The 25854-nt window shown below is 35.7% G+C and overlaps 2 protein-coding genes across 8 annotated transcripts in view; both read right to left on the minus strand.

Annotated features, from left to right (window-relative positions):
* Positions 1-7929, minus strand: part of SCFD1 (sec1 family domain containing 1) — a 113033-nt gene extending 105104 nt beyond the window's left edge. For 3 of the 5 annotated variants that reach the window (XM_011994763.1, XM_011994767.1, XM_011994766.1), the window contains exons 1-2: positions 7645-7787; positions 1915-1985 (exon numbers count right to left, since the gene is read on the minus strand). In XM_011994763.1, coding sequence (XP_011850153.1) covers positions 1915-1958 — 44 coding nt within the window. In that variant the 5' untranslated portion in view covers positions 1959-1985; positions 7645-7787. Of the gene's footprint in view, positions 1-1914; positions 1986-7644 lie in introns of all 5 variants that reach the window. The other 2 variants (XM_011994762.1, XM_011994764.1) reach the window with 2 other exon arrangements.
* A 2625-nt stretch (positions 7930-10554) lies between these two features.
* The window catches only part of G2E3 (G2/M-phase specific E3 ubiquitin protein ligase), a 59506-nt gene continuing 44206 nt past the window's right edge, over positions 10555-25854 (minus strand). For all 3 annotated transcript variants that reach the window (XM_011994768.1, XM_011994770.1, XM_011994769.1), the window contains 5 exons: positions 24384-24691; positions 22100-22281; positions 17754-17926; positions 14598-14788; positions 10555-13817 (listed from right to left, as the gene is read on the minus strand). In XM_011994768.1, the coding sequence (XP_011850158.1) occupies positions 13561-13817; positions 14598-14788; positions 17754-17926; positions 22100-22281; positions 24384-24691 (1111 nt within the window). In that variant the 3' untranslated portion in view covers positions 10555-13560. The remainder of the gene's footprint in view (positions 13818-14597; positions 14789-17753; positions 17927-22099; positions 22282-24383; positions 24692-25854) is intronic.

Raw genomic sequence — 25854 nt, forward strand, 5'->3', positions numbered from 1 at the left:
AAACGTCCATCCAGGGATTAATACATTCTTAAAGCATTACTACTCAGGCTAAAATAAATAAAGTTATATCAATTTCTTCTTACAAAATTCTTTTTTCTAGGTTTTAAAAAAATAGAGACTATAAAATCGTTAAGCTATAATAAACAACTTTGAACTTAAAGCCAATTCACGTTCATACCCTTATTTTTTTTCTAGTTCACATATCTTTTCTAAAAACAGGTATGTAAAAATTAGCCACTTTGAAAACTAATATATAACGAGTTCAAAGACTACAATAAAAAATTTAGTATTTTAAGCATCTCAGGTGAAAAAGATATTCATTAAAAAAAATTAAGTCCCTGGCTGTGGCACAGCGGCTCATGCCCGTAATCTCAGCACTTTGGGAGGCCGAGGTGGGCAGATCATGAGGTGAAGAGATCGAGACCATCCTGGCCAACATGGTGAAACCCTTTCCCTACTAAAAATATAAAACTTAGATGGGCGTGGTGGCACGCACCTGTAATCCCAGCTACTCAGGAGGCTGAGGAAGCAGAATTGCTTGAACCTGGGAGGTGGAGGTTGCAGTGAGCCAAGATTGCGCCACTGCACTCCAGCCTGGTGACAGAGCGAGACTCCATCTCAAAAAAATAAATAAACAAACAATTAAGTCCCTAAAACACTTCCTCACATTCTCAAAGTATTAAAACAGATAGTTTTGAGGAGTGGTAAGATCTCCAACTAGGCTTTTTAACTCAAAATTAGTTTCACGGTTAAGGCAAATAAAAGAGATCCTCAACTGGTAATCGTTCTCTACAACTACCTCAATAATTATTTATGGAGTAAGAAATTGCTAATGAGAGAATGAAACATGTTGTTATGAAAACATGTTTTCTTGAATGCCAGAATTTCCTTTAGAGAGACTAAAAATCTTTCTGCTCTGGTTATAAAAGGTTCATGTTGCATCTTTCAAAAATCTTCCCTCTTTTAATCTCAATACATGTGTATTATTAATTTTAATGATATAAAAAGTGATGGGTAGGAAAAGTATCTGACAAAAATTTGTACCCAAGAAATTCTCAAACTATTTCAACCAAACTCTCAATATTGGTCTTAGAAACAAACAAGTATAGTTTATGCAAGAGGCAATAGGAAGATGCCCACAAAGGAACAAGAAGGAGAAAAATTAGGGAATACTCTGGAGCTTAAGCTATGAAATCAATACAGACAACTTTAACAACTTTTAGAGTTAACCCAAAGGACTTATAAAGACTCAAAAGAGTTTTCAAAACACCCTAAATTCTAAACATGTTGATTCGTTCTTAATTTTTAGCAAGAGAGAAATATAAAGAGACTGTTAACCAGTAAGTTTAAACCCAATCAACTGTATTATAACATCTGAAGAAAGAGAGTCTGCATGAAGTTTAAAATGAAGAAGCCTAAAGAACGGGAATTTTTAAAGGCTCTCCATTATTTCTCAAAGGAAAAGTTTGTAGATTGCTTTCTGATTCAATTAACAGTTTCATATCTCATAAATTAATAAACTGGTATTACAGTTTACAGATCATTTTCTCATGAGTTTGTTAAAATAATCCAGGCCCTCTGAATGTGACTAACCCCAAGCAAACTTATAAAATCCGAAGTCTGGACTTGAAAAGCTAAGGAACAAAATATCAACCAGGGTAAAGACCTATCAGTGACATCCTACCAAAGAGATCAAATGGACTTACTAGAAGAAAATTCCTATTTTATCACCTGTCTCACTCCATAGAATGTCTGTCAAAAAGATTCATATTAAGAGATCATGTTAAATAAGGATAAAACATTCATGATAACTAATATGTGTTACTTCTTCCATATTATAATAAATTCCCTCCAATTACCACCAATAAGGGCTGAGAAAAACAGAAATCAGTTCCCATCAAGATAAACTCTTACCTTCCATACTGGTTCTCCTGTGCTGTTTTTAATATGAGGCACATTGAAATTCAACATACGCTTCAAAGCCACTGAAAATAAAAAGTTTTATCAAATATTGTCATTGTTTTTAAGGATTTTATTTTTCCTCCATCATTTATTATTTACTACCCCAAAACAAAATATACTAATCAAATCTAGCAAAACTGATTAACCAAATGACTATACGTGTAGAACTAGGGGTCAGATCTTATAAGACTATTCCATCGACAGCTAATTGGCATTTTAGGATATTTCCCAAAATACAATAAGCATCTGTCCCCAGATGAAATCGTGGGAAATGTTCAGGAAGAACTTGCAATGGCCTCAATACACTGATGCTGTTGCCTGTGTATTGTCTGGCTGAAAGCATAGATTAAGATAAGTCCCTTTTTTTTAGTCTGAGTGGTCTAGTGAGAAGGATCAGTCCTTTCTTTCTTTTCTTTTTTTCTTCTGAGACAGAGTTTCGCTTCTGTCACTCAGGCTGGATTGCAACGGCGCAATCTCGGCTCACTGCAACTTCTGCCTCCCGGGTTTAAGCAATTCTCCTGCTTCAGCCTCCTGAGCAGTTGGGATTATAGGCATGCGCTGCCAGGCCTGGCTAATTTTGTATTTTTAGTAGAGATGAGGTTTCTCCATGTTGGTCAGGCTGGTCTAGAACTCCCGACCTCAGGTGATCTGCCCACCTTGGCCTCCCAAAGTGATGGGATTACAGGTGTGAGCCACCGTGCCCGGCCTGGATCAGTCTCTCAAAACAAAATTATCCATGGCATATTCAATTGGTTCATATACAAAACCTTCATACAGCAGATCTCTCTACAGTTATGTAAGAATATATTTTACAACCAATTTATCCTGTCAGATTCACTAAAAAGTTGCTTAAACTTCTATGTCCCTAGGGAAAACACTTTCTCATACAGTAGGTAACTGATAATTCCAGCTGAGCAAATATACAACATCAAAAATCACAGTTATGTCTGTTACAGTATTTTGTGCTATTTATCACTCATCTGTAACAGTGTTACAGCAAATGAAAATCCCTTAATAACTTCTTTGTGAAACTGAGATGGCCAAATATTCAAGAGAGTATACTAGTTATAATATCTTGATTTAATTTTTATAACACTGACAACCTTAAAATCCACTTGGTTGATTGTTAAAAACATTTGCATCAGGCTTTAAGTAATACAGAATAACCTATACTCCAAAGTCCTACGAGAGACCTATATAATACTAAAATCACCTGAATATCAATTTACAGCATATTCATTCACTCACAAGAAAAAACTTCTATTAAATGCTTGTTTGCTGAGGTAGGTATAATGCTGTTAAAACTGCTATCACTGAAGAGACTGGACTTCAGTGATACATTTGTATACTTATGTGTGTGTACATACTGTTGTGCTGAACCCTTATTGCCTCCAATGGGGATGATACCATGTTTGAGAGGCCTAAGAAGAGACCTGGAGCCAGGAAATGAGACATGGGGTTTTACTGGGGGCAACACACAGAGGGGAGTCCAGTGACAGTGGGCTGGATAGGAGAACTGTATACTCAGTGGTGATGCGCTGGGCAGGAGAACCATAACCGCACACAAAAAGCGGTTTATATAGCAAAAATGTGGTTTATACAGCATTTTCACTTAACGTTTCCCTAACAACTTCCACCTGGCAACCTTCATTCAACCCAAAACTCGGGGCCTTGATCCACTGCATGGCCTATGTTTCACCGGATGGGTTGGAGGCTCAGATGTTTCTCATAGACAAGGAATGAATCTCCAGGTGGGCCATTTTCTGATTTCCTAGCTTGGAACACATATCCAGGTGTGTCTGCAACACAGGGTCATTCTCAGGGCATGCTTAAGTTATTGCTATCAGGCGTATTTACCATACACCTACAGACATAATTTTTGGTAAAATGTTATTACCTAATGTCCGGCCAATAATACACATTACCAATAATTAATACCTACTTCAGAGGCCCACAGGTGTTATATTAAATAAAATGTATTTCATTTAATGTATTTATTATAATAATATATTAAATATATTTAATATAATGTAAACAAAAAACTAGCTTAACACTTAAAACTGAAATAACACAGTAGGCATGGAAGAGGTTCCAGGATTAACTCTCCCACTGCGCATTTGCAGAGCTCTTCCTCCACCTCCAGGCAATAAAGACACCATCACCCTGGCACTCACGCCCACGAGGGAGGAAACCCTGTTTCTTGGAACAGCTGTTCACATTCTTGAAGCCTGGTAATTTGGAAGAACGAAAGCCTGGGCTGCCATGCAAGCCTCAGGTGTTTAGTATGCTGCAGAGTTAGGCCTTAGCTAACTGAAAGAGGCCAGTAGCAGCAAATAAGATAATCCTATGCTTGCCTTCTCAGCCCAATCTGAGATTTTCTCCAACTTTGAACCTTGGCTAACTTATTAAAAGGTATTTTGATACAGTGGATTTGTTAATGGAGTACACGGCCTATGTTCAGAGTTTACAAGAACGTAATTTTACTTTTATCAGAGTTTACCCAAGGCTTAAACCATGACTTTTAACTGAAATGACAAACCATTTTCCTTACTGGCTCTAAACATACTACATGTTGAGCATCCAAACTCTTAATATCTGAAACCTGAAATGCTCCAAAATCAAAATGTTTTAAGCCGGTGCTCAGATTTTCAAATTTGGGATGCTCAACCAGTAATAATGCAAATATTCCAAAATCCAAAACACTCCTGGTCCCGAGCATTTTGGATAAGGGATACTCAACTTGTACCCATATTCCTAGACTTGGTTAATGTCATTTCACGTTTACCTGGAATGTTTTCTTCACACATGCACTGAACAAATGCTGTCAACTATACTTACTATTCATTCATTCAACATGTTTAATGAGTGCTCACCACAGGCACTGTAGTCATTGGGGACCTAGCAACTGAAGAAAACAGTGAATAAAATCGCCTGTCCTCAAGTAGCTTTCATTCTAATTGGGGGATAGGGAAAATAAAAAATAATAATAATAAGTAAAACACATGGAATGTAGATCATGGTAAGTGCTATGAAGAAAGGTAAGATTGGGAAAGGGGAAGATGGAGTTGGGGTGTAATTTTAAACAGAGTAATTGGGGAAGGCCTCCTGAGAAGGTAACATTTGAGTAAAGACCTAAAGGAAATGAGGGAGTGAGCCATGGAGATTCTCTCTGAAACAGTATTCCACAAAGAAGAAACAAATACAAAGGCTCGAAGGTGGGAGCATTCCTGGTGGGTTCAAGGAGAGGGAAGAGAAATAGGGAATGAGGTCCAAAAGCTACATGGGAACCAGATCGTATAAGTAAGGCCTTGTAGAACACTGTGAGATCACTTTGGCTTTTATCATGGTTGAAATGGGAAGAAGCTGGAAGATTTTGAGCAAACATATGGCATGATCAGTTTGGGTACTGTGTGAAAAATAACGAAGGAGAACAGGATTGTAAAAGCAAGGAGACCAAATAGGTTATTGCAGAAATTCATGGTGGATAGGATCTGGAAATAGCAATGACAACAGTCAGATCCTGGATGTATTTTCAGAGTAGAACTGACAAGATTTACTGAAAGATCTTACATGAGACATGAAAGAGACAAGTCAAGAAAACTTCAAGGTTTTTGACCTGCAACTAAAAGGATGGAACTGCCATTAACTGATATGGAGCAGACTGAGTTCAGATGGGAGGGCCAGACTAGGGATATAAACCTGGGAATCATCAACATAGAGACAATACTGAAAGCTAAGTTGCTAGATGCTAACACTAATGGGACCCAGCAACGCTGAGAAGCAGGGAAGATGTGCAAGAACTTGTAACGAAGACGCATTCAATGAAGAACAATAGTAACACAAAGCAGGAGGCAACTGATTCTACCTGTTGAACTGAAGGTATGGATAGAGAGGACAGTAAACCTGGAAGAAAGGAGATAGCTTGTGAGCTTGTGGGATGACATTCAAAAGACCAATAAAGATTTTTCAGGCAGGCAAAGCAAGAAACAGGCATGTTAGTTTACCTCTATCTTACTTTCCTCACCTGTAAAATGGAGATAATAATACATAATCACCTAAAGCAATGCCTAACCATAGTAAATGCTCAATAAATGCTAACAATTATCTCATCCACTCAAATATTTTAGTCTCGAGAATATTTGAGGATTGCGAGTTATTTCCCAAAACATTCTCAATAGGCATGAGGGAAATAGCTAATTCTGTATTACAATATATACACAAGGATTTACCTTCCTCTGAAAATGAGGCAGAATTCAATGACAGTAAAAATTTGATAAAGAATAGATCTAGCACAATCTATCTAGTAATTCTGTAAAATCTCAACTATGTTTATTTCTGCAGAAATACAAACGATTAGATTTTAATGATCTACAAAGTTTCTGTATACAAGTTTACTGCCATGCAAATTTATTTTTCAAAAAGCTCTCTTGTTTTGGTACAGTTTCACTGACACGTTATTTTAATATGTAGTATAGTCATCAGAAACACAGCATTAAAACAATGGAGCTTCTATTTGCTTAAACAGATACAATGAATGGCAGGTATGCCCCAAATCTTATTTGAACTTCCCTATATTTGATTATGCCTGACTTCACCTGATAGGTTACACTAAATTATTTACTGGGAAAAGCAGAACGCAACTCAGTATCTTTTGTGTGTCATTACTAGATTGAAGTCTAACATTTTTCTTTAATTTCTTTAAACGCCAAAGAAAGGAATCAAGTACAGCCCAAATTCCTTCTGTAGGTCATATGAATTATAAATTCATTTTTCTATTCATATTTATATCCAACAGGGCATAATTTCAGCAAACAGAATTCCAAGTATGCACATGCTTGATGCCTTATTTCTATTAGCTCCTCAGAATAAATGGCTTGAAAACTTTTAAGACAACTAGTTCAACCTTTAGTTTGTAGCTCACAGGTATAAACCAAGTTGTCGTAAGTTTTCAAATAAGGCAAAACTAATTTCTAAGAGGGAAAAACCCCCAAAACTCAAGAATATGTAGCTTCTTACATTTCTCTGCATAAATACAAGCTATATAAACATGCTCTATTGAAGATAAAACATTATTTTAAAACAATAATCTGTCAAACAATTAAAATGAGAAAGCTATTAATTCAATTCTTCAATGCCTTCCAGCAAGGTGAAGGAGAAAATCTTTTATCACCAGGCATTTTTCTGCAGGTACCCCCAAAAGACTGGTCCGAAGTAGAGAAGTGGCGCAAAGCAGGCCGCTGTGAAAATACCTAAATTCTGTAATTGTGGTGGAAGTGCCAGAAAATGGGAGTTCTCTCAAAAATCAAAACCAGAACTGAACCACGCACAGAAACAAACTCGGAGACCTCACAGGTGGCAACATAGATAAGAAGCTATCTGCTGCTAGATCTTGTTGTGATGGCCTTCTGATGCCCACTAGGAAGGAGACAAGAGCAAGGCCGTAGCAATCCGCCCACCGCTAAAGCTCCTTCTCCTGCACCACAGGAGGAACCGAGTCAAGCTAATGGCATCTTCTCCCCAAAAACTCAAAGGGGAGGGGCTCTTGATGTTCTAGGGACTGGATTAAACTCCCGGAGATCGCTCTCTGAGCTGCACGCACCACGACCGAGTGAGGGCGACAAGCACAGGAGAAGAATGTCGTCGGGGCAGTCACGAAGCTTCAAGAAGAGAGTAAGTCAGTACCTGTCTGCCTTTCCCGAATACTGGCTGCTGCTGCTGTCGCTGCCGCCGCCGACGCCATCTTGGCTCCCACGAGCCACTGCCCGGCTGGCGAGCGGAGCCGGGGGATGACGTGGCTGCCCTTACCGCCCCGGAAGCAAAGCCCGGAAGGGCGGGGCCAAAGGGCGTGCCTGAGGGCCGGACTCCACCTCCTCGAGGAAGACCTCCACTCTCGACAGAACTGGGAGAGCCGGTGCAGGTTAACTCAGTGGCCCGTAATGTTAGCCGAATACTACGAGTTTTTATCCTGTCTTATCAAGCCACACTCTCTCAAATGGTAGCAACATTAAATTGAACTCTTAGGGTAGGAGCGTGTAGTGCTAAGAACCTAATTACTGAACTGTTGGCTTGGTGGCTTACAGAGCACTGACGGGGTGATAATACTCTAGGAGTATAAGGACCACAGGACTGAAGTAAATGAAGCTCCTGAAACACAGGCAACATTTTAACGTTAGCTCTAGTTTCTCAGTGCAGCAGGAGTCTTCCCTTTGCTCCTTTTTCCAGAGAAACAGAAAGCATTGGAGCTTTACTCTAATCTGGCATATTTCTCAGTCACATCTCTTAAAAAAAAAAAGGGTCTAGCTTTATGGTGGCGTTCTGCCGGCATGGACACGGGATCCAGGGAGGTACAAAATGAGAAATTAGCATCTCTCCTCTTTCCTTGTAGTAATTGCAAAATCACATTGCCGTGGGAAGGAAGTTGCCCAGGCTCAAGTGCGCAATCAGGGCTCACTGTAGCCTCAAATGCCGACTGTCAAACGATCCTCCTGCTTCAGCCTCCCAAGTAGCAAGGGACTACAGCGGCACACCATCAGGACAGGCTGATGTGCTGGTTTTTTGTTGTTGTTGTTTTTGAGATATTATCTCACTCTGTCGCTCAGGCTGGAGTGCAGTGGCAGAGTCTCAGCTCACTGTAGCCTCGACCTCCTGGACTCAAGCAATCCTCCCAAACTATCCTTCCACCTCAGCCAACCCAGTAGTTGGGACTACAGACAGGGGCCACCACGCCCAGCTGATTTTTTTTTTTTTTTTTTTTTTTTTTGTAGAGACGGGGATTCAGCATGTTGGCCAGGCTGGTCTTGTGCTGGCTGTTTAATGTACACTTGAAGCCACGTGACCACAAAATTTACGGGATTTCTAACTTAATCCATAGATTTTACTGTATGACAAAAATGGATACACAATGACAGCTCATTTCCCGAGTTCATTGATGACACTTCATTATGAAGCTGCACCAAATTCTGAAATGAAATCAGACTCTGCCTCAAAAACTTGACTTTCAAAATTATATAAATGAAGTTAGCCTAACGATTATGTAAGACTGTTTTATAGTGTGAAACAATGGCTTTTTTCATTAATAAAAACTTTATTTTTGTGACATTTAAAATAGGTTATCTTATTTTTAATGCTATTAGGAAACATCCTAGCATTCAACCTACAATCTTTACCTTTTAAGAATTACATAATCTCTGTTGGGTGCGGTGGCTCACGCCTGTAATCCCAGCACTTTGGGAGGTGGAGGTCGGAAGATCACCTGAGGTCAGGAGACCGAAACCAGCTTGGTCAACATGGTGAAACCCGGTCTCTACTAAAAATACAAAATTAGCCGGGCGTGGTGGTGGGCACCTTTAATCCCTGCTACTGGGGAGGCTGAGGCAGGGAGAACTGCTTGAACCTGGGAGGCGGAGGATGCAGTGAGCCGAGATGGTGCCCCTGCACTCCAGCCTGGGTGAGTGAGATTGTCTCAAAAAAAAAAAAAAAAAAAATTATGTAATCTTTTTTATAGCTAATTGGCATATTCATTAAGAAATTAACTGGAATACGTGTGTTTCTTCAGTACTATTACTAATATTTTGAAGGAATCTTTAATGATCTAGGTGTGTTCCAACTAAACAGAAACTATTTCTGCCCTATGGGAAAGTTCTACTGCATTCTTCCGTCTCTATGAAACATAAAATATCTGAGAGCCCAATTTTGCTCATTTGGGTCCTTCCACTTTCAAATGCAAATCCATCATCGAGCCACTTCAGTTCCATCACAGATTCCCTCCCAAGACTATGAGTGGTGTTAAAATCACTAAGACAAATTTAAAATTGATGTACACTGCATACATAGGAAATGATAAAAACTCCTGACCGAGTGCAGAGAGTGTGGGCAATAGATTTATAGAAAAATACACCCCACAGAAGAACAGCAACCGTAGACAAATAGCCCTTGTAAGGCTGAGACTGAATAAGGTATTTGTTTTATTAGAATCAGAAAGACTGAAAATAATCTATGGCTACAGATTGTTCATTAACCTAATTTACTATAGCCATTTATCTGAGTCCAGATTTTTGGCTTAAATAATTTATTCTGGTTAGCTATTTTACGTTAGAGGATACATAGTTTCAACACAGATTCCCTCATTTCTATAGGTTCCTGGGTGTCAGACAGTAACTGCTTGCCTATAGGATCTCTCAAATGTGGAGAGTAAAGGAATCTTGTATCTTTCAGTTTTGTCAGAATCTTAATCTTGTTAAATCCCAATAAATTACTTAGTTTATATAGGCAGTTTATCTTTAATGGCATAAACACATTTATTTATTTATAAAACTTTGTTATAAATGTCATGCTTTTTGGTTAATCTGGCAGTCTTTAAAAAGGGTATAAATAGGCTGACATATAAACTATCACCTAGCATAATACCTGGCATAGTGTAGGTACTGGGATATGTTTAGGAGTTAGAAAAGATAATGGTCAAAATCAGAACTTGAAAACTGAGTCTCTTCAAGACAATCCAGATTTCCCTAAACCACAGATAATATACATTGAAGTAATTCATCATTAAATGTGTTGTTTTGTATTGCATTACTTGAAGCATGAAACTTTGTATTGCATTACTTGAACCATAAAAACTAGTTTAATAGCTTATTTTTAAAGTAACAATGCAGTACATGATAATCACCATATAAAAGAATTACATGTTTATAATGTAATGATTTTGTTCTGATCATTTTCTTATAATGACTGAATGCTAAAGGCACAGTCACTGAAAAAACTTACCTAATATACTCCCCTTGACTTAGTATTTAGTACTGAATACAGAAGTTCCAATAGCTTCCATATAATTAGGGGAAAAATTTACAAATGCATAAAATAGAAACTGAGGTGAATTCTCATGCTGGGTAATCAAATAAAGGCTTTTTACTTAACCCAAACAAAAAAAATCACTTCCTCAAATTATAGAAACTAAATATTACAAAGTATAAAAGTATAAGTTTCTGGTGAGATATTTTAAAGAATATCTTGAATAGTAGAGAACTGTATAAAAGGTATTAAAATAAAGTTTCCATATTGGAAATTGTTTAAAAACAATGAATATCAAACTAACCAAAACCATTAACAGTAGATGCATTATATATCAATTTATAGTTTTCCTCAACATTGACAGCAAGAGAAAACAACCTTAAAATATACAATGTTTAGGCAATTGCAATATTTAAGAAATATATACACACATTTATAAAGATTTATAGCATAATTCTTTTTTAAAATCTAAAATAAGAATTATGCACTGGTTATAAAATGAATAAGAAAAGAACAATTATAATACCAACCATTTGACAAAATGACACTGCAGAAAATAAATAACCTACAGGTTTCTCTGATATTCCTTGACCATACAGATTAATCTAAAAATCCTAATAATGGAACATCCTTCAAACCAGAAAACATTTCGCAAAATAAATATTTATGCTTCACTTGAAAACATGAATATCCTAAATTATTTACACCATCTTATCACTAAGGCCCTGTCTATATATAAAGTAAGTCAAATGAAGAATTGAAATACTGTTTTTAATTGTAGCTAACCCAAGTACACTGCCTCTCCACTTGCCACCCCCACCCTAACAAAGTATTTGTGTGTGAATTACCAGCTTTAATTTCTACCCTAGGGGAAATTAATTAAAACTACAAACCAGAAAATAGCTTTAACTAGGTTTTTTTGGTTTGCATTGGTTTTTAACTGTTATAAAAACAAGGTGGATAAAGAAACAAAGTATCTTTTTATCAACATATTTGGAATAAAAATTGTATGGCGAGTTTGGGGTTTATATTAGCTATTCAAACTCTTTGATGATTGATCTTTCAGTTACTATTGATAAGGCAAAAGAATTCAACCAAAGACAAAGAAATGCCTTATTTAATGTTATTAAATATTTCAAGTTAAAGTAAAACAATTTGCTAGGTATGTTAGTGTATAGATTGAAAAAGACATGAGGGAACAAAGAAAAGTACACTAGAATTATGTTTTAGTTGTCCTTTGGTATTAAGAGATACATTATCTCTTTCAAATCTATTCTGTTACTTTTCTTAAAAAATGTCAATAATTTAATGATATTTCTTAAGAAGGGTGAGAATATGACAACAGCTGACACCTGCTTTGTGTATTAAGAAAAATATGGTTAAAACATTTTACTTCCCATAGTGATTTACCTATCATAATGATTTACTTTCATGGAAAACTCAACCATTACATCATTTAAATTTGATAATAGATTAAGGACATCAGACTTTGTTTTCCAATTTTTTCTTTTGTGGGAGTATAAATATGGGGACATGACTCTGGGACTATATATTTTCACATTGTTAGCACATTGTTAGTACAGTTACTTTTAGGTATTGTCTTTTAGTAGCATTATTAAAGTTAAAAAATAAAGGAAAAGAAGGAAAGCGTTTATAGAAGGATACACAGAAACACAGTACTTATCTCTGAGCGGTGACATTAGAATGGGTTTTTCATTCTATCCTTTTTACTTTATTTATACATTGCTTATATAACAGATATCATTCAGGAGCAATGAAGATAACTGTATAATGCTATGGTGCCAACTTACCTTAGCATACAACCATCTTGATAATAAATAACAGTCAAATGGTCAAACCTACCAATTCACAGAGATCATTTAAATACCTAAAATGATTATGGATCAGATATACAGAATACCAAACATAGGATACAGAAAACAACAACAACAACAACAACAATAATTTCCCATGATTAAAGCCAAGGCTTTAAAGAAGACACACTTTCTTAGGTATTTTCAACAAAATGTTATCCACCTCAAAAGTGTTTAAGCTTGTGGAATGTCAAAATTTGTGCAATTCTGCCTTTTTTTTTTTTGTGAGATGGAGTCTTGCTATATTGCCCAGGCTGACTGAGCATCTCGATTCTGCCACCTCAGCCTCCCTTATAACTGGGATTACAGGCACATGTGCCCAGCTTAAGTCTGCTTTTTATATAATACTTCCAACTAGGCATAATCTAACTGCAGTGTGGGTCATCTTAATATAAATCAGTAATCTAAAAACATTTTAAACAACTAATTCGGTGAAAAGCATGCATAGTAACACAAATCCCAGAATATAAGCCTCTGATTTATATAACAAAATTTAACCAATTAGCTTTTCTATTTAATGCTTTAAAATAAAATGAGGAATAATTTGAAAATTGAATAAATCTAGAAAAATTGTGGCATTCTATATGTAATCCTAATTTACAAAAAATGTGAGTAAAACAGTTTTTACTTTTATATACCATGCTACCATACCTAAATAAAATCCTTACAACCATTTTAAGAGTATTTATATTGAGGTTTATAAAGTATGTATATCAAGAAAATGAGAAACTATCACCTATCTTGACTAGTACGCTTTAACAAAAAAAATTTTTTTTAGCCTAAGTGGCCATAATATTCCTTTATATTAATATCATAAATTTTATTAGGCCAAGAAACTAACTAGTTTGTTCAAAGTGATGATGAAAAGGTTAGTGAAACAAAAGAGAGTAATCAATAGCAGCTTTTAAAGAAGCTTCTCTTCGTTCAAGGAAACATTTTAATGTCCAATGTAATGAGAACTTTCTTCCTTTTCTAGTTTTAGAGTGTTTCTTATGGTGAAGTCCATATTTTCTTGAAACTCTTTATATGTATTGGTGACTGGAATTGCTAAACAGTTATTACACTTGTTTCCAACAGGAAAATCCACATGCAGACACTCAATTGAAGGAGTGGGTTTAAATCCAGCTGGAGGAATGGAACTGCAACCAGTTGCAAAAATAAGAATGTCTTCCATTGTTGTTGTAGATTTACCATCTGAAAAAATTTACCAATAAAAGAGAAAAAGAAACGAAAGTAAATCCATGTTATATATTGCTATCATCATAGATTCTTCTCCAAATAGACTTGGAATACTGAAAGGCATAGACTCCCATATTTGTTTTGGGCAAACTAAATCACAAAGTCAGGTATAGTAACAGGGAAACAGTACATAAATGAATCTCAAAGTAGAAGGACTAATACAATCATTTAGTACAACTACTTATTGCATATTTGACCACTTCTAGGTCATCACTATTTGATACAATAGTTCAACAAATACAGACAGAAAAACTAAATGGTAAAAACCCAAAAATCTAGCTAAACAAAGTTTCAACTGTAAGTTAAATTCTTCTCCACTCTATTAGGCAGAATGATTTTACACTGCTAATGCTCAATGATAAATATCATTGTTACAGCCCTAACCAGTGGAAGAAGAATAATTTAGTTTAACTTCAAGTTGAAAATGATGAAATAGATTATTAGGATTAAGACTGTTCTATGCTGTGACAATAATATTTTCTAGAAAGAATGCCTTTCACCTCAACTTATCCAGAGAAAAAAATTACAAAATATAAATTTCCTCTGTTACCTTTTCTCATCGTTTTTAACTTGGTCATATAAACTTGCTTTGAAATAACTTTCTTTTGTAAATACGGAGTTAGCATCTTAATATTAATACCAAAAGGCAAAACATACACACATAAAACCCCCAAAACAAATATGCTGAAACAAATATTCTGAGATCGTTAAAAGTAAAATAAAATATCCACATACCTTCAACAGCCTGTAAGTAACTGTTCCAAAACCCCAAAGCTTTTACATCAGGTAATGTGTGTACTGTAAAAAGATCACTAAGGATTTTTGCAGAAAGACTCTCAGGTTTATGACACAGGATGCTACAAAATGCTTCTGGATAAGCCTGAATTTTCTCCAAAACACCAAGGGTTTTCAGACCCTGTTTAAAACTTAATAGAAGAAAAATAATGAGCCAACATTCATACATGTGTGTTTGGTATTATATTAGGGAATATATATTTACAGCTAATTTATCTGGCATTTTTTCAAAACAGCTAATGATTTTTAAAAAACAACCAAAAAAACCCTACAAGAGACAATCATATTTTCAGATGTGAGGGAAAAGAGAAGATATGGATATGCTATACTTGATACTTTCAAATCCATAAGCAAATACATTAATATAAAATGACTACTTTACATACCTACATTATTTGGCTATTTATAGTTTCAAAACTAACAAGTTTTTATTAGAAAGATGTCAAAATCTGAAGTGTTTTATACTTCAAAGCTAATTATTATAAAAATAAAGTTTCCCAGATATTACCAAGAGTGACAAATCCTCATTACATAAAAATGTAAAACCTATGTATTGTTAAAAGGAAATTAAGATAAAGCAAATGACAGGTATTTAATATATATGACAGAAAATTAATTTTATGCAAGGAATACAAATTCTTCTGAAAGATCAATGATAGGGAAAATGAACAAAAAATATCTGATTAACAAAAGAAATGCAAGTTAACAACTGAATATTTTAAAATGCACATTTTCATTAATAAGCAAAGAACAGACATATCATTTTTGCCTGACTTTCTAAATTTCCTATTCACCTCCTCAGATACTCTTGTATGTGAGTGGGATTTTGTATGTGAGTGGGACATGAGTTTTAGAGTACCAGGAGGAGAATGTTATGGTTTCAATGTCTCATTTGAAACTCATGTTGAAATTTAATGGCCAGTATAACAGTATTGGGAGATAGGGTCCTTAAGAGGTGATTAGGTCACAAGGGCTCTGCCCTCATGAATGGATTAATATCATTATTGTGGGAGGGGGCTCCTGACAAAAAGGGTGAGTTCATCCTGATTTCCAGGGTACATCTCTGTCTTGAGTGCTCACTTGCTCTTCCACAATGCTATGATACAGCAAGACAGCTCTCACCAGATGTTGAGCAGATACTGGCACTATGCCTTTGAACTTCCTAGCCTCCAGAACTGTGAGAAATAAATTTCTTTTCTTTATAAATTACCAAGTCTCAGGTATTGTTATAGCAGCATAAAATGAGCTAAAAACACACATATGTTTATCTGTTATCAATAAAAAGAAAAACAAATAAAAGAATAAACCACAAAAAAATTGCCAAAATGGTTACTTCATAAAAGGTTGAATGGTAGATGGACATAGTATCTTTGAATATACTATACTTCTTTGAATATACTTTCAGTATATTCTTATTATACATTTGACTTTGGAACTATACAAAACATTTTATATAATTTTAAAATAAAATGAAATTTTAATAAAAATTAATCACTAAAAATAAAAAATGAAAATGCAATTTATGCCCAATTTTCAGCCACACAGAAAATATTCCAATGACTTATAAGCACAACAATTTGATAATGTTAGTACTGTTATTCTGAGACTATTGGTTATAAAATGTGGAGTAAATCACATGAATAGTTACTTCATACTCAAATTCCCCAGTGTCGTTAAGAACTGAAATTCTCAACACAGGACAAAGAAAATGTTAAGTAAAAATCATGCAATAGGGAAACTGAATTAGAAGTATCAGGACACACTCATAATGGATCTTTAAAAAAAGTTTGATTTTAAAAAAAATAGATAAAAATAGATTTAAAAACCCTTGACTTTTCTAATTTGGGTTCACTGAAAAGTCCTAGATACCATGACCAACCCAGCAAAACGAAGACTCTCTAATATCCAGACTGTGGTTGTGAATTACCCATTTCCCATTAAAAATAACAAAGGTTCCTTAGGCTAAAATGTGCAAAATAAGTCTGAAACACCTTCTGATACCATATAGCAAAAAAGCTTACAAAGACCATTAAGGCTCACATCAAAAGAATTAAAAACAACAACATAAAGAGACTTATACTGATCCAAGACATATAAACTTCAGTAATGATATTAACTATGAAGATTTTAAACACATCAAACATATTTAAATCCATGGATTAATGATACTACATTTTTTTAAATGAATTGATCAGGTTTGAGATGATATCTGGTATCGGCTTTAAAATAATACTGGAGTCAATAACAAGGGTAGGATATAGATGAACAAGACAGGCACAGGTTAGTAAGTGTTAGATCTGGATGGTGATTACAGACTACTTTCATATGTGTATTTCCATTATTTAAAAAAATTGTAAGAGTGTAAGGAGATACATAAGTTGTCTTAGACCAGTGTTCTAAACTAAAAGACAGCAAGAATCATACATACTTTGTTAATCAAAGAATGGTCAATATATATACTACCCAGCAGATAAAAGGTACTCAATAAATAGTTATTAAATGAATGCACAGATATTAGTTGGCTCATGTAGTAAGAGTTTTAAAAAGAGTATTTTTTAGAAAAAAAATTATAATCTGAAATAGTGATTATTTCTATGAAAGCATCATACATTTACACAATTCTTTATTTTTTTTGAGAGGGGGTCTTGCTCTGTTACCCAGGCTGGAGTGCAGTGGCATGATCTTGGCTCACTTGGATTCAAGCAATTCTCTAGCCTCAGCCTCCCAAGTAGCTGAGATGACAGGCACCCACCACCATGCCCGGCGAATTTTTGTATTTTAGTAGAGACAGGGTTTCACCATGTTGGTCGGGCTGGTCTCAAACTCCTGACCTCAAATGATCCACCTGCCTCAGCCTCCCAAAGTGCTGGGATTACAGTCGTGAGTGAGCCACCGCACCCGACCTACACAATGCTTATTAAATGATCAGAACAGTAATCATCCCAAAAAGGCTTAAGTTATTATTTTAAAATAGCATTTAAATTTTTTTCTGAGAAAAACATCTCACTTATTACCAAATATATCTCACATTACAAGATAATTAACCACTTTAAACATGTAATTTGAGAGAGCCATATATTAATAGAAACAACTTACCTTTCAAAGGGTGCTTGGACTCTCTGAATTACATGGTATACAAGTATGTCTTTTACTAACATATATTTATCACTTAATGTCGTTATAAGTCTGAGACATCCAATTAACTCAAGGTAGTTATAGCATTCATTTATTACTGACTTTAAGTCAGCTACAGTTGTTGCAGTATTTATCTGTAACGAAGGAGAAAATACAGCCACTTTACCCATTTACTTTTGAGTGACATGTACATTTCAAATGATATTAATTTATACTCAAATTTCTGAGTACATATGGGTGCAGTGAAAGTAAACCAAGAAGTATTTTTCTAGAATAAATGTCTGATGATCCAGTTCAACAAATTTGTCTATTTCTGCCTTCAAGAAATCCAGAGTATAATGAAACTATTTGTAAAGAAGGAAATAACTGACACTGAAAAATTATATAGCACTAGGTAAGACTAGCAACTAGGGAGGCTGAGGTGGGAGGCTTGCCTGAGGCCAGAAGTTCAAGAACAGCCTGGGCAACACAGCTAGTCCCCTTCTCTAAAGAAGAAAAAAAAAAAAAAAAAAAAAAGGCCTGTTGTGGGTGGCATACACCTGTAGTCCTAGCTACTCGGGAAGCTGAGGTAGAAGGATTTTGAGCCCAGGAGTTGGAGGTTCAGTGAGCTATGATCGTACCAATGTACTCTAGCCTGGGTGACAGACTGAGACCTTATCTCTTAAAAAGAAAAGAAAAAAAAAAAAAAGAGAAAAGTTACCTAGCACTAGATAGGCAGGAAAGATGACCTGGGAATTCATGAAAAAAGAGTATCAGCTGAGAATTAAAAGATGGACAGAATTTTACCAAGAGCATTTTAGTGAACAGCATAAACAAAGAAATACTTGGCCATTTATGTGGAAGTGAAAGTGAAAGACAAGTGAAAGTGCAAGACACTTTCATACAGGTAAGCTCTTAAAGGTACAGATGGAAAATGTTAAAAATAGGAAACAATCCATTAACAGAAAATTTACTTACAATTTCCTTTTCCTAAAACATTCTTAGAGATTTACGTGACTTCTTCTCATTCATTCAAAATCTCTGCTGAAATCTCTTAAGTTTTTCATGACTATTATGCTCAAAATACTATCTTTACACCCTGTCAAGAGTAATAATTGGGTGTATGTTGCCTCATCCCTGCAAACCCTCAACCCTGCTGGGCACATAGCCAAACTTTTGCTGCAGCTAGGTGGGGCTACATGACTGTTCAATGGGATGTAAGTAAAAACAATGTCTCAAATTTCCCTGCTCTCAACTTCCACTTTTCTCCTTTAAGAGCAAGCTTCAACCATATGGATGAAGACAATAATGCTAAGTGTTACACGATAATGAGAGGGAGGAACTCAAGTCCTTAGATGGTTTTGTAAATCACGACGTATCTCGAAAACAGAGGGCCATCTGTATAAAGGGCCAGATAGCATTTTATGCTTTTCAAACTATATGATATCTGTTGCAGCTACTCAACTCTACCACTGTAGTGTGAAAGCAGTCAGATCAGTAGCAAATGGGCATGGTTGCCCAATGTAACTATTTACCAAACAGGCAACAGGCCAGAACTTGACCTACAGGCCATTTTTTGTGCCAACTCTTACCCTAAAATCTAGACAATGGATTTTATGGAGCAGTAAACATCTGCCTTCTTTGAGCCACTGTCTTTCTGTGTCTACGTGATACAGAAGTTTAGTCTAAAACCTAACTTATATATACTCCAACCTTTATCTATCTCCTTTCTTTAATTCTGTTGTATGTATGTATGTATATATTTATGTATATATTTTATTTATTTGGGATGGAGTCTCACTTTGTTGCCCATGCTGGAGTGCAGTGGTGTGATCCTGGCTCACTGCAACCTCCGCCTCCCAGGCTCAAATGAGCCTTTCAAGTAGCTGGGACTATAGGCGCACGCCACCACACTCGGCTAATTTTTTTGCATTTTTAGTAAAGATGGGGTTTCACCATGTTGGCCAGCCTGGTCTCGAAATCCTGACCCCTGGTGATACGCCCGCCTCGGCATCCCAAAGTGTTGGGATTACAGGCATGAGCCACTGCACCTGGCCATATTCTGTTTTATTTAGCATTATCATACATTTTACTACATGATAGTATATTATATTTGTTGTTTATCTTCTGTGTTCTCTCTTAATGTAAACTCCAAGAAGGTAGTGACTTTGCCTCACTACTCTAGTAACAAAACAGTACAGAGTACATAGTATTTCTTAAATGAACAAACACTGGATAAAAAGTACAGAAACTGGAGTAGATAAAGCCATGAAGAGAGGTGAAGGTCTTAAATGCCCTAATGAAGAGCTTAAACTTTGTTCAACAGGCAATGAGAAGCCATTGGGGGATTCCTGAGGAAGAAAACAATACGGTCAAAACTATACTTTTGGAAGAATCATCCCAAATAAGAATATTAGAACAACATTCTAATTGTCTGAGCCGAGGGAAAATTTGAGTTTGGTAAAAAAGGCACACTAGAAATAGGAAGTAAAGGTTGATAATAAGTCAGTCTTAGAGATAGGTGACTTGACATACAACTGGAAAATGGAGGAGTATGAAAATGACTCTCCAGGACAGCTTGGAAATAAGAAATCTCTTGGAAAGAAAAGGCAAACAGGTAAAAACAAAACAAAAAAGCCCCCCAAAAAACAATCAAACAAAAAATTCTGGGAAAAATACTATTTTCATCTTAAACATGTTGGACTCAATGTGCTACAAGACCCAGGTCTTATCTGTATATAAGAGTCCAGAGGCTCAAAAATACAGGTCTGTGAATCATTCAGAAAGATTACAGGAGAGAAGAAGCTCTCCAAATAATAAAGAATGAGGACTGTTAAGACAACACTGAAAAATGCTGTTTCAGGGGTAAGAAGAAAAAGAAGTAAGAAGTATTAAAGAGAGAATCATCAGAAGTAGGAGGAAGTACAATACTAAATAAAATATTGCAGAGAAATTCTAAGTGGTAATTGCAGAAGTCACAGCAGATGAAAAATTAGAAAAGGACTTTGGACATGGATATTTAGAGCCTCGGATATAAACTATGAACTAGCTAACTTGAGACTTGTGGTAGGGACAGAAGCCTGATTACAAGAAATAAAGAGGAAATAGGAAGTAGAGACAATGAAGCTTAAATACACTTTTTTTTTTAGTAAAGAGGACACAAAAGGAAAAACAAAGAATTAAAGGGGTCAATTTAAAACACAGTGTTAGGATAAGCAGTCTTAGGGCAAATGAAGGAATTGTTATAATACACTACAGCAACTCACACTTCAGCAGTGCTCACTCTCTGACTTAGAAACTGAGGTTGAGTAAGATTAACATGCCCAAAGTGACACAGCATATAGTAGTTATAAGAGCTGGCATTCAAAGTAAAATCTGACTTCTGAGCCTATGCTTTATTTTATTTTACTTTATTTTATTTTTTGAGACGGTGTCTCCCTCTGTTGCCCAGGCTGGAGTGCAGTGGTGTGAGCTCGGCTCACTGCAACCTCAATCCGCTGGGTTCAAGTTATTCTTGTGTCTCAACCTCCAGAGTAGCTGGGAATATAGGCACACGCCACCACGCCCGGCTAAGGCCTCTGCTTTTAATCATTAAAAAACACTGTCTGTTAATTGAGACAATGGATAGAGTATGCTTAAGTAGGAGGGAAGTTAAGGAAGAAAAGTTAAATGGCTTACATTGTCTCAGTTTCTAAAGCAGTAACATGTTGGCAATGACACTTATATGGCATTATGATAAATGAGTGTTTGTACATGTGACATGTTTAGTACAGGACCCATTATAAGCGCTGAATAAATTGTAACTATTTTTAGGAGGATGCATTAAGTCCTCCCTGATCCCTACCACCTGTTCCCCTTTGGAAGCAATTCAGCCTGGTCTTTCTCTCCATCTATCATTCATACCTCCCTATAGAAGGAAGGAAAAGTATTCTAACTGGTAAGCCAAATCCTTCCTCTCTTCAGATCCACCGGCCTTGCATCAAAGTGCACTTTCATCTGCTTTCTAGCATGCAATAGGGAATCTGCCTCAAGTTGTCTCTAGCAAGGCAGGCAAATCCATGTATTTCTGAGGAGAATTCACAAGCCATGTTGAACACAGACCAAAATCACATCATCCAATTGGTTTTACTAACATTAAACCTGCACTTTAATCTCCAGCCATCTGACTTTTAAAACTATCTTTTAACTGGTTCAGAACTCCACTGGTAAACAGAAATATATGTTTACAATCCCTAACTCCTTCATAGATATTATTTTATTGCAGATCATTTACATTAAAAGATACCTAGAATGTAGTGTGCATTTTAATAAACAGATCCATTGCTTACCCTGATTATAATCTGTGCCACATCAAAGTCTGAAACATCATCTAAAATTGGCTGGGTATTTTCTGGTCCATAAACAAGGCAGTTAAACAAGGTTTTAGAAAAGAAACCAGGTGAAGGACCACCGTGAACTAAAGAAATGGCAAGCATTTTGCCAGCTTCATAGTAAAGATTCTCTTTCAGAGCTGTAAATACAGATGAAAATATATCAAATACACTTCTATTATTGTAAGATAACCATCATTTTAAATATATATTAAAAATTAGTCCAAAAATCTAAGCATTAGATAAATATAATGCTTAGAAGCTACCATTATGTAGAAAATATAGATCTCACCTAAAATATAAAAAAAGACACATTTTTCTGAATATAAAGTAAAAATCTATTGTAGAAAACATAAAACACAATAAACATACCACCATAATAACCACTGTAAACACTTTGGTGTATAGTCATGCACGATATTAGGATGTTGTGGTCAAGAATGGATGAAATACATTAAAGGTGGTCCCTAAGATTATAATGAAGCTGAAAAACTCCTATGACCTACTGATGTTATACTGTCATAGCACAATGCATTACCTTTTGTATATTTAGATATACATATACTTACCATCGTGTTACAATTGTCTACAGTATTCAGTACAGTAACATGTTATACAGGTTTGCAGTCTAGAACCAATAGGCTTTACCATATAGCCTCGGTGTGCAGTAGGCTACATCAACCAGGTTTCCGTTAAGTACACTTTACGATCTTTGCACAATCATGAAATTGCCTACTGACACATTTCTCAGAACATACCCCTGTTACTAAGTGACAAATGACTGTATTTGTACCTCTTTGTGTATATAAATATAAAAACAATTTGACTTATGTTTTATCCACTTATTATATTGTAAACTTTTTATCATACTGCTCAAAATTACTCAAATCTATAGTTAATAAATGTATTTAGACTAACTTAGAGATGTACTATAATGCAAACCATCCCCCTATTACTGGCTATCCTGGCTAAATGACATTTCCAACTATATGAGACATAATGTTATAGTCAACATCTACTCACATATTCTTGTTTATATTTATTTGATTAGGATTCCTACATATGGTAATAATAGGTCAAAGGATAGGAACATTTTTAAGGTTCTCGATCTATATCACTAAATAATCTTTCCCAAAGGCACAAATTTACTCTCAACAGTACATGCTGTCTTACCTTACTGTCAGAGCTTGAATTAAAATTGTCATTTCAAATGTATTAGCAACTCTTTTGTGTCAAAACAATCAAGTAAATTTTTCCTTAATTTTTAAATTGTTGAAAGCAACTTATTAATAAGGGACATTAACAATACCTGCGCAATAATCTTGTAAGTTACATATTCATAATCACATTTTACAGATGAAGAAACTGAGATCCAGAGAGAGTAACTAAGGATGTAAAGAACTAGATGTGTACAAACTTGAATTCAGATTCTGTGATTTAAATTCACGTACTCTCCACCATACCAAAGCTGCCTTGAGTTAACATTACTATTTGGAAAGCTTTTTATTTATTTTTATGTTTTATTTTAAAGGGAGTTTATAATTAAACTGTGTGAACTATACAGGGTAAAAATGATGCTTTAGGCAATGGTGAGGATGTTTACAAAAAATATAGCAGGAAATTCAAATGAAATGAAACGAAATGCCTTCTCATTTTCTTTCGAATTTCCTATTGCAGCAAAAGTAGTAAAAAAGCCCCTAAAAGAGAATGCTAGAATTACCCACTGCTTTGAGATGCCTGTTATAATTACCTTAAGTTCTCACCAATAGTAAAGACAGAAAACTATCATATACATAATTGTGCAAAAAAAAAAAAAAAATTATTGCAAACAAAAGTATACTGAAAAATTGGTTACATGTGGACTAGGAAACTATGTTATAAAAACTCTATGTTAACCGCAAATTCCAAATATACAAACAAGAGGAATTCAAATAATCATCCCCATTTGGCCACTCTATTAAAATGAGATTAAAGATAAAGTTACACTTAATTATGGATTAATTTTTAGAAGAATATTGCTATAAAGAATGTATATTCTTAAATAAAAAATGTTTCACCACAAAATTTACTTTTTCAACTGTCACTCCCCCTTCCCACTTTCCTGTGATTCTGTCAGTAGTTTATTAACAAAGTGAACTGTATATTTAGAGCACAGGTATTAAATATCAATTCTAACCAGCTATCTATCTCTTTTTCTATACATGTGATATTTGGTATATACAACAATAAATAAAATAATTACCTTGAGAATTTAGAGACAAGTTCTTTGACAAGGACCCTTCAAACAATGATGAGTTCTCAAGATGTTGCATTAAGAGACTCAGAAATTCTTGCTTTGATCCAGGATGCTCACTTCCAAAATTATCATTTTCAATAACATATGCTACTTCAATTGCATATGAAGGATTAAAGTTTCGATTTCTGAATGCATCTAAGGCACTAGTCCAGATATTGGCTTTGTTGATATATAATCTTTTAGTTTTTTTTTTAATTTGGAATCCTAACTCTATTAATAGTGTTGATACATTTCTTCTAAATTTGCTGCCTTGCCTATAAAACATGAATTTAAACATAGAGATAAGTACTTTAAAGTACTTTATGTGAAACAGCAGTTATATAGCCAATAAAACATGAGGAGGGAAAAAAAAAGATTAATAGGATATTCTTCCCCAACTTCCATCCAAAATCGTACCAATGGCTGCTACTAGAACCAAAAACAGTCATTTGATAATCTTAGTTTTAAATTCTTGATTCCTCATCCCAATGTTTTACCAAATTAGAATCATTTACAAGAAAGTTGATAGATAATTATCTCAAATTTAACTAACCAGTGAATTCCGGTTTACTAATCAGAATCTCAGGCCGGGCGTGGTGGCTCACACCTATAATCCCAGCACTCTGGGAGGCAGAGGAGGGCGGATCACCTGTGGTCAGGAGTTCGAGACCAGCGTGACCCACAGGGAGAAACCCTGTCTCTCTATTAAAAATACAAAATAAGGCCAGGCGCAGTGGCTCAAGCCTGTAATCCCAGCACTTTGGGAGGCCGAGACGGGCGGATCACGAGGTCAGGAGATCGAGATCATCCTGGCTAACACGGTGAAACCCTGTCTCTACTAAAAAAATACAAAAAACTAGCCGGGCGAGGTGGCAGGCGCCTGTAGTCCCAGCTACTCGGGAGGCTGAGGCAGGAGAAAGGCGTAAACCAGGGAGGCGGAGCTTGCAGTGAGCTGAGATCCGGCCACTGCACTCCAGCCTGGGCAACAGAGCGAGACTCAATCTCAAGCAAGCAAGCAAACAAACAAACAAAATAAGCCGGGTGTGGTGGCGCATGCCTGTAATCCCAGCTACTCGGGTGGCTGAGGCAGGAGAATCACTTGAACCAGGGAAACGGAGGTTGCGGTGAGCCGAGATCGCGCCATTGCACTCCAGCCTGGGCAACGAGAGCGAAACTCCGTCTCAAAAATAAATAAATAAATAAATGAATAAATAAATAAATAAAGCCCAAACTCTCACCTTCCTGGCTAATGGCTATAATTAAGTTTCTTAATTGTAGTTTACTTCACGTTTACTGTATCCTTTTTTAAAAAAAGCAAATGTAATCTCTGCTTACTATGTAAGAAAATGTCTTTGAGAGATTACACAATATATTTTAAATCATAAAGTCATAATTAACAGTAGAGCTAATATTATAAACAGAATTCACAATTCCTAAA

Source organism: Mandrillus leucophaeus, unplaced genomic scaffold (genome assembly GCF_000951045.1).
Source record: "Mandrillus leucophaeus isolate KB7577 unplaced genomic scaffold, Mleu.le_1.0 Scaffold460, whole genome shotgun sequence".
Classification (NCBI taxonomy): Eukaryota; Metazoa; Chordata; class Mammalia; order Primates; family Cercopithecidae; genus Mandrillus; species Mandrillus leucophaeus.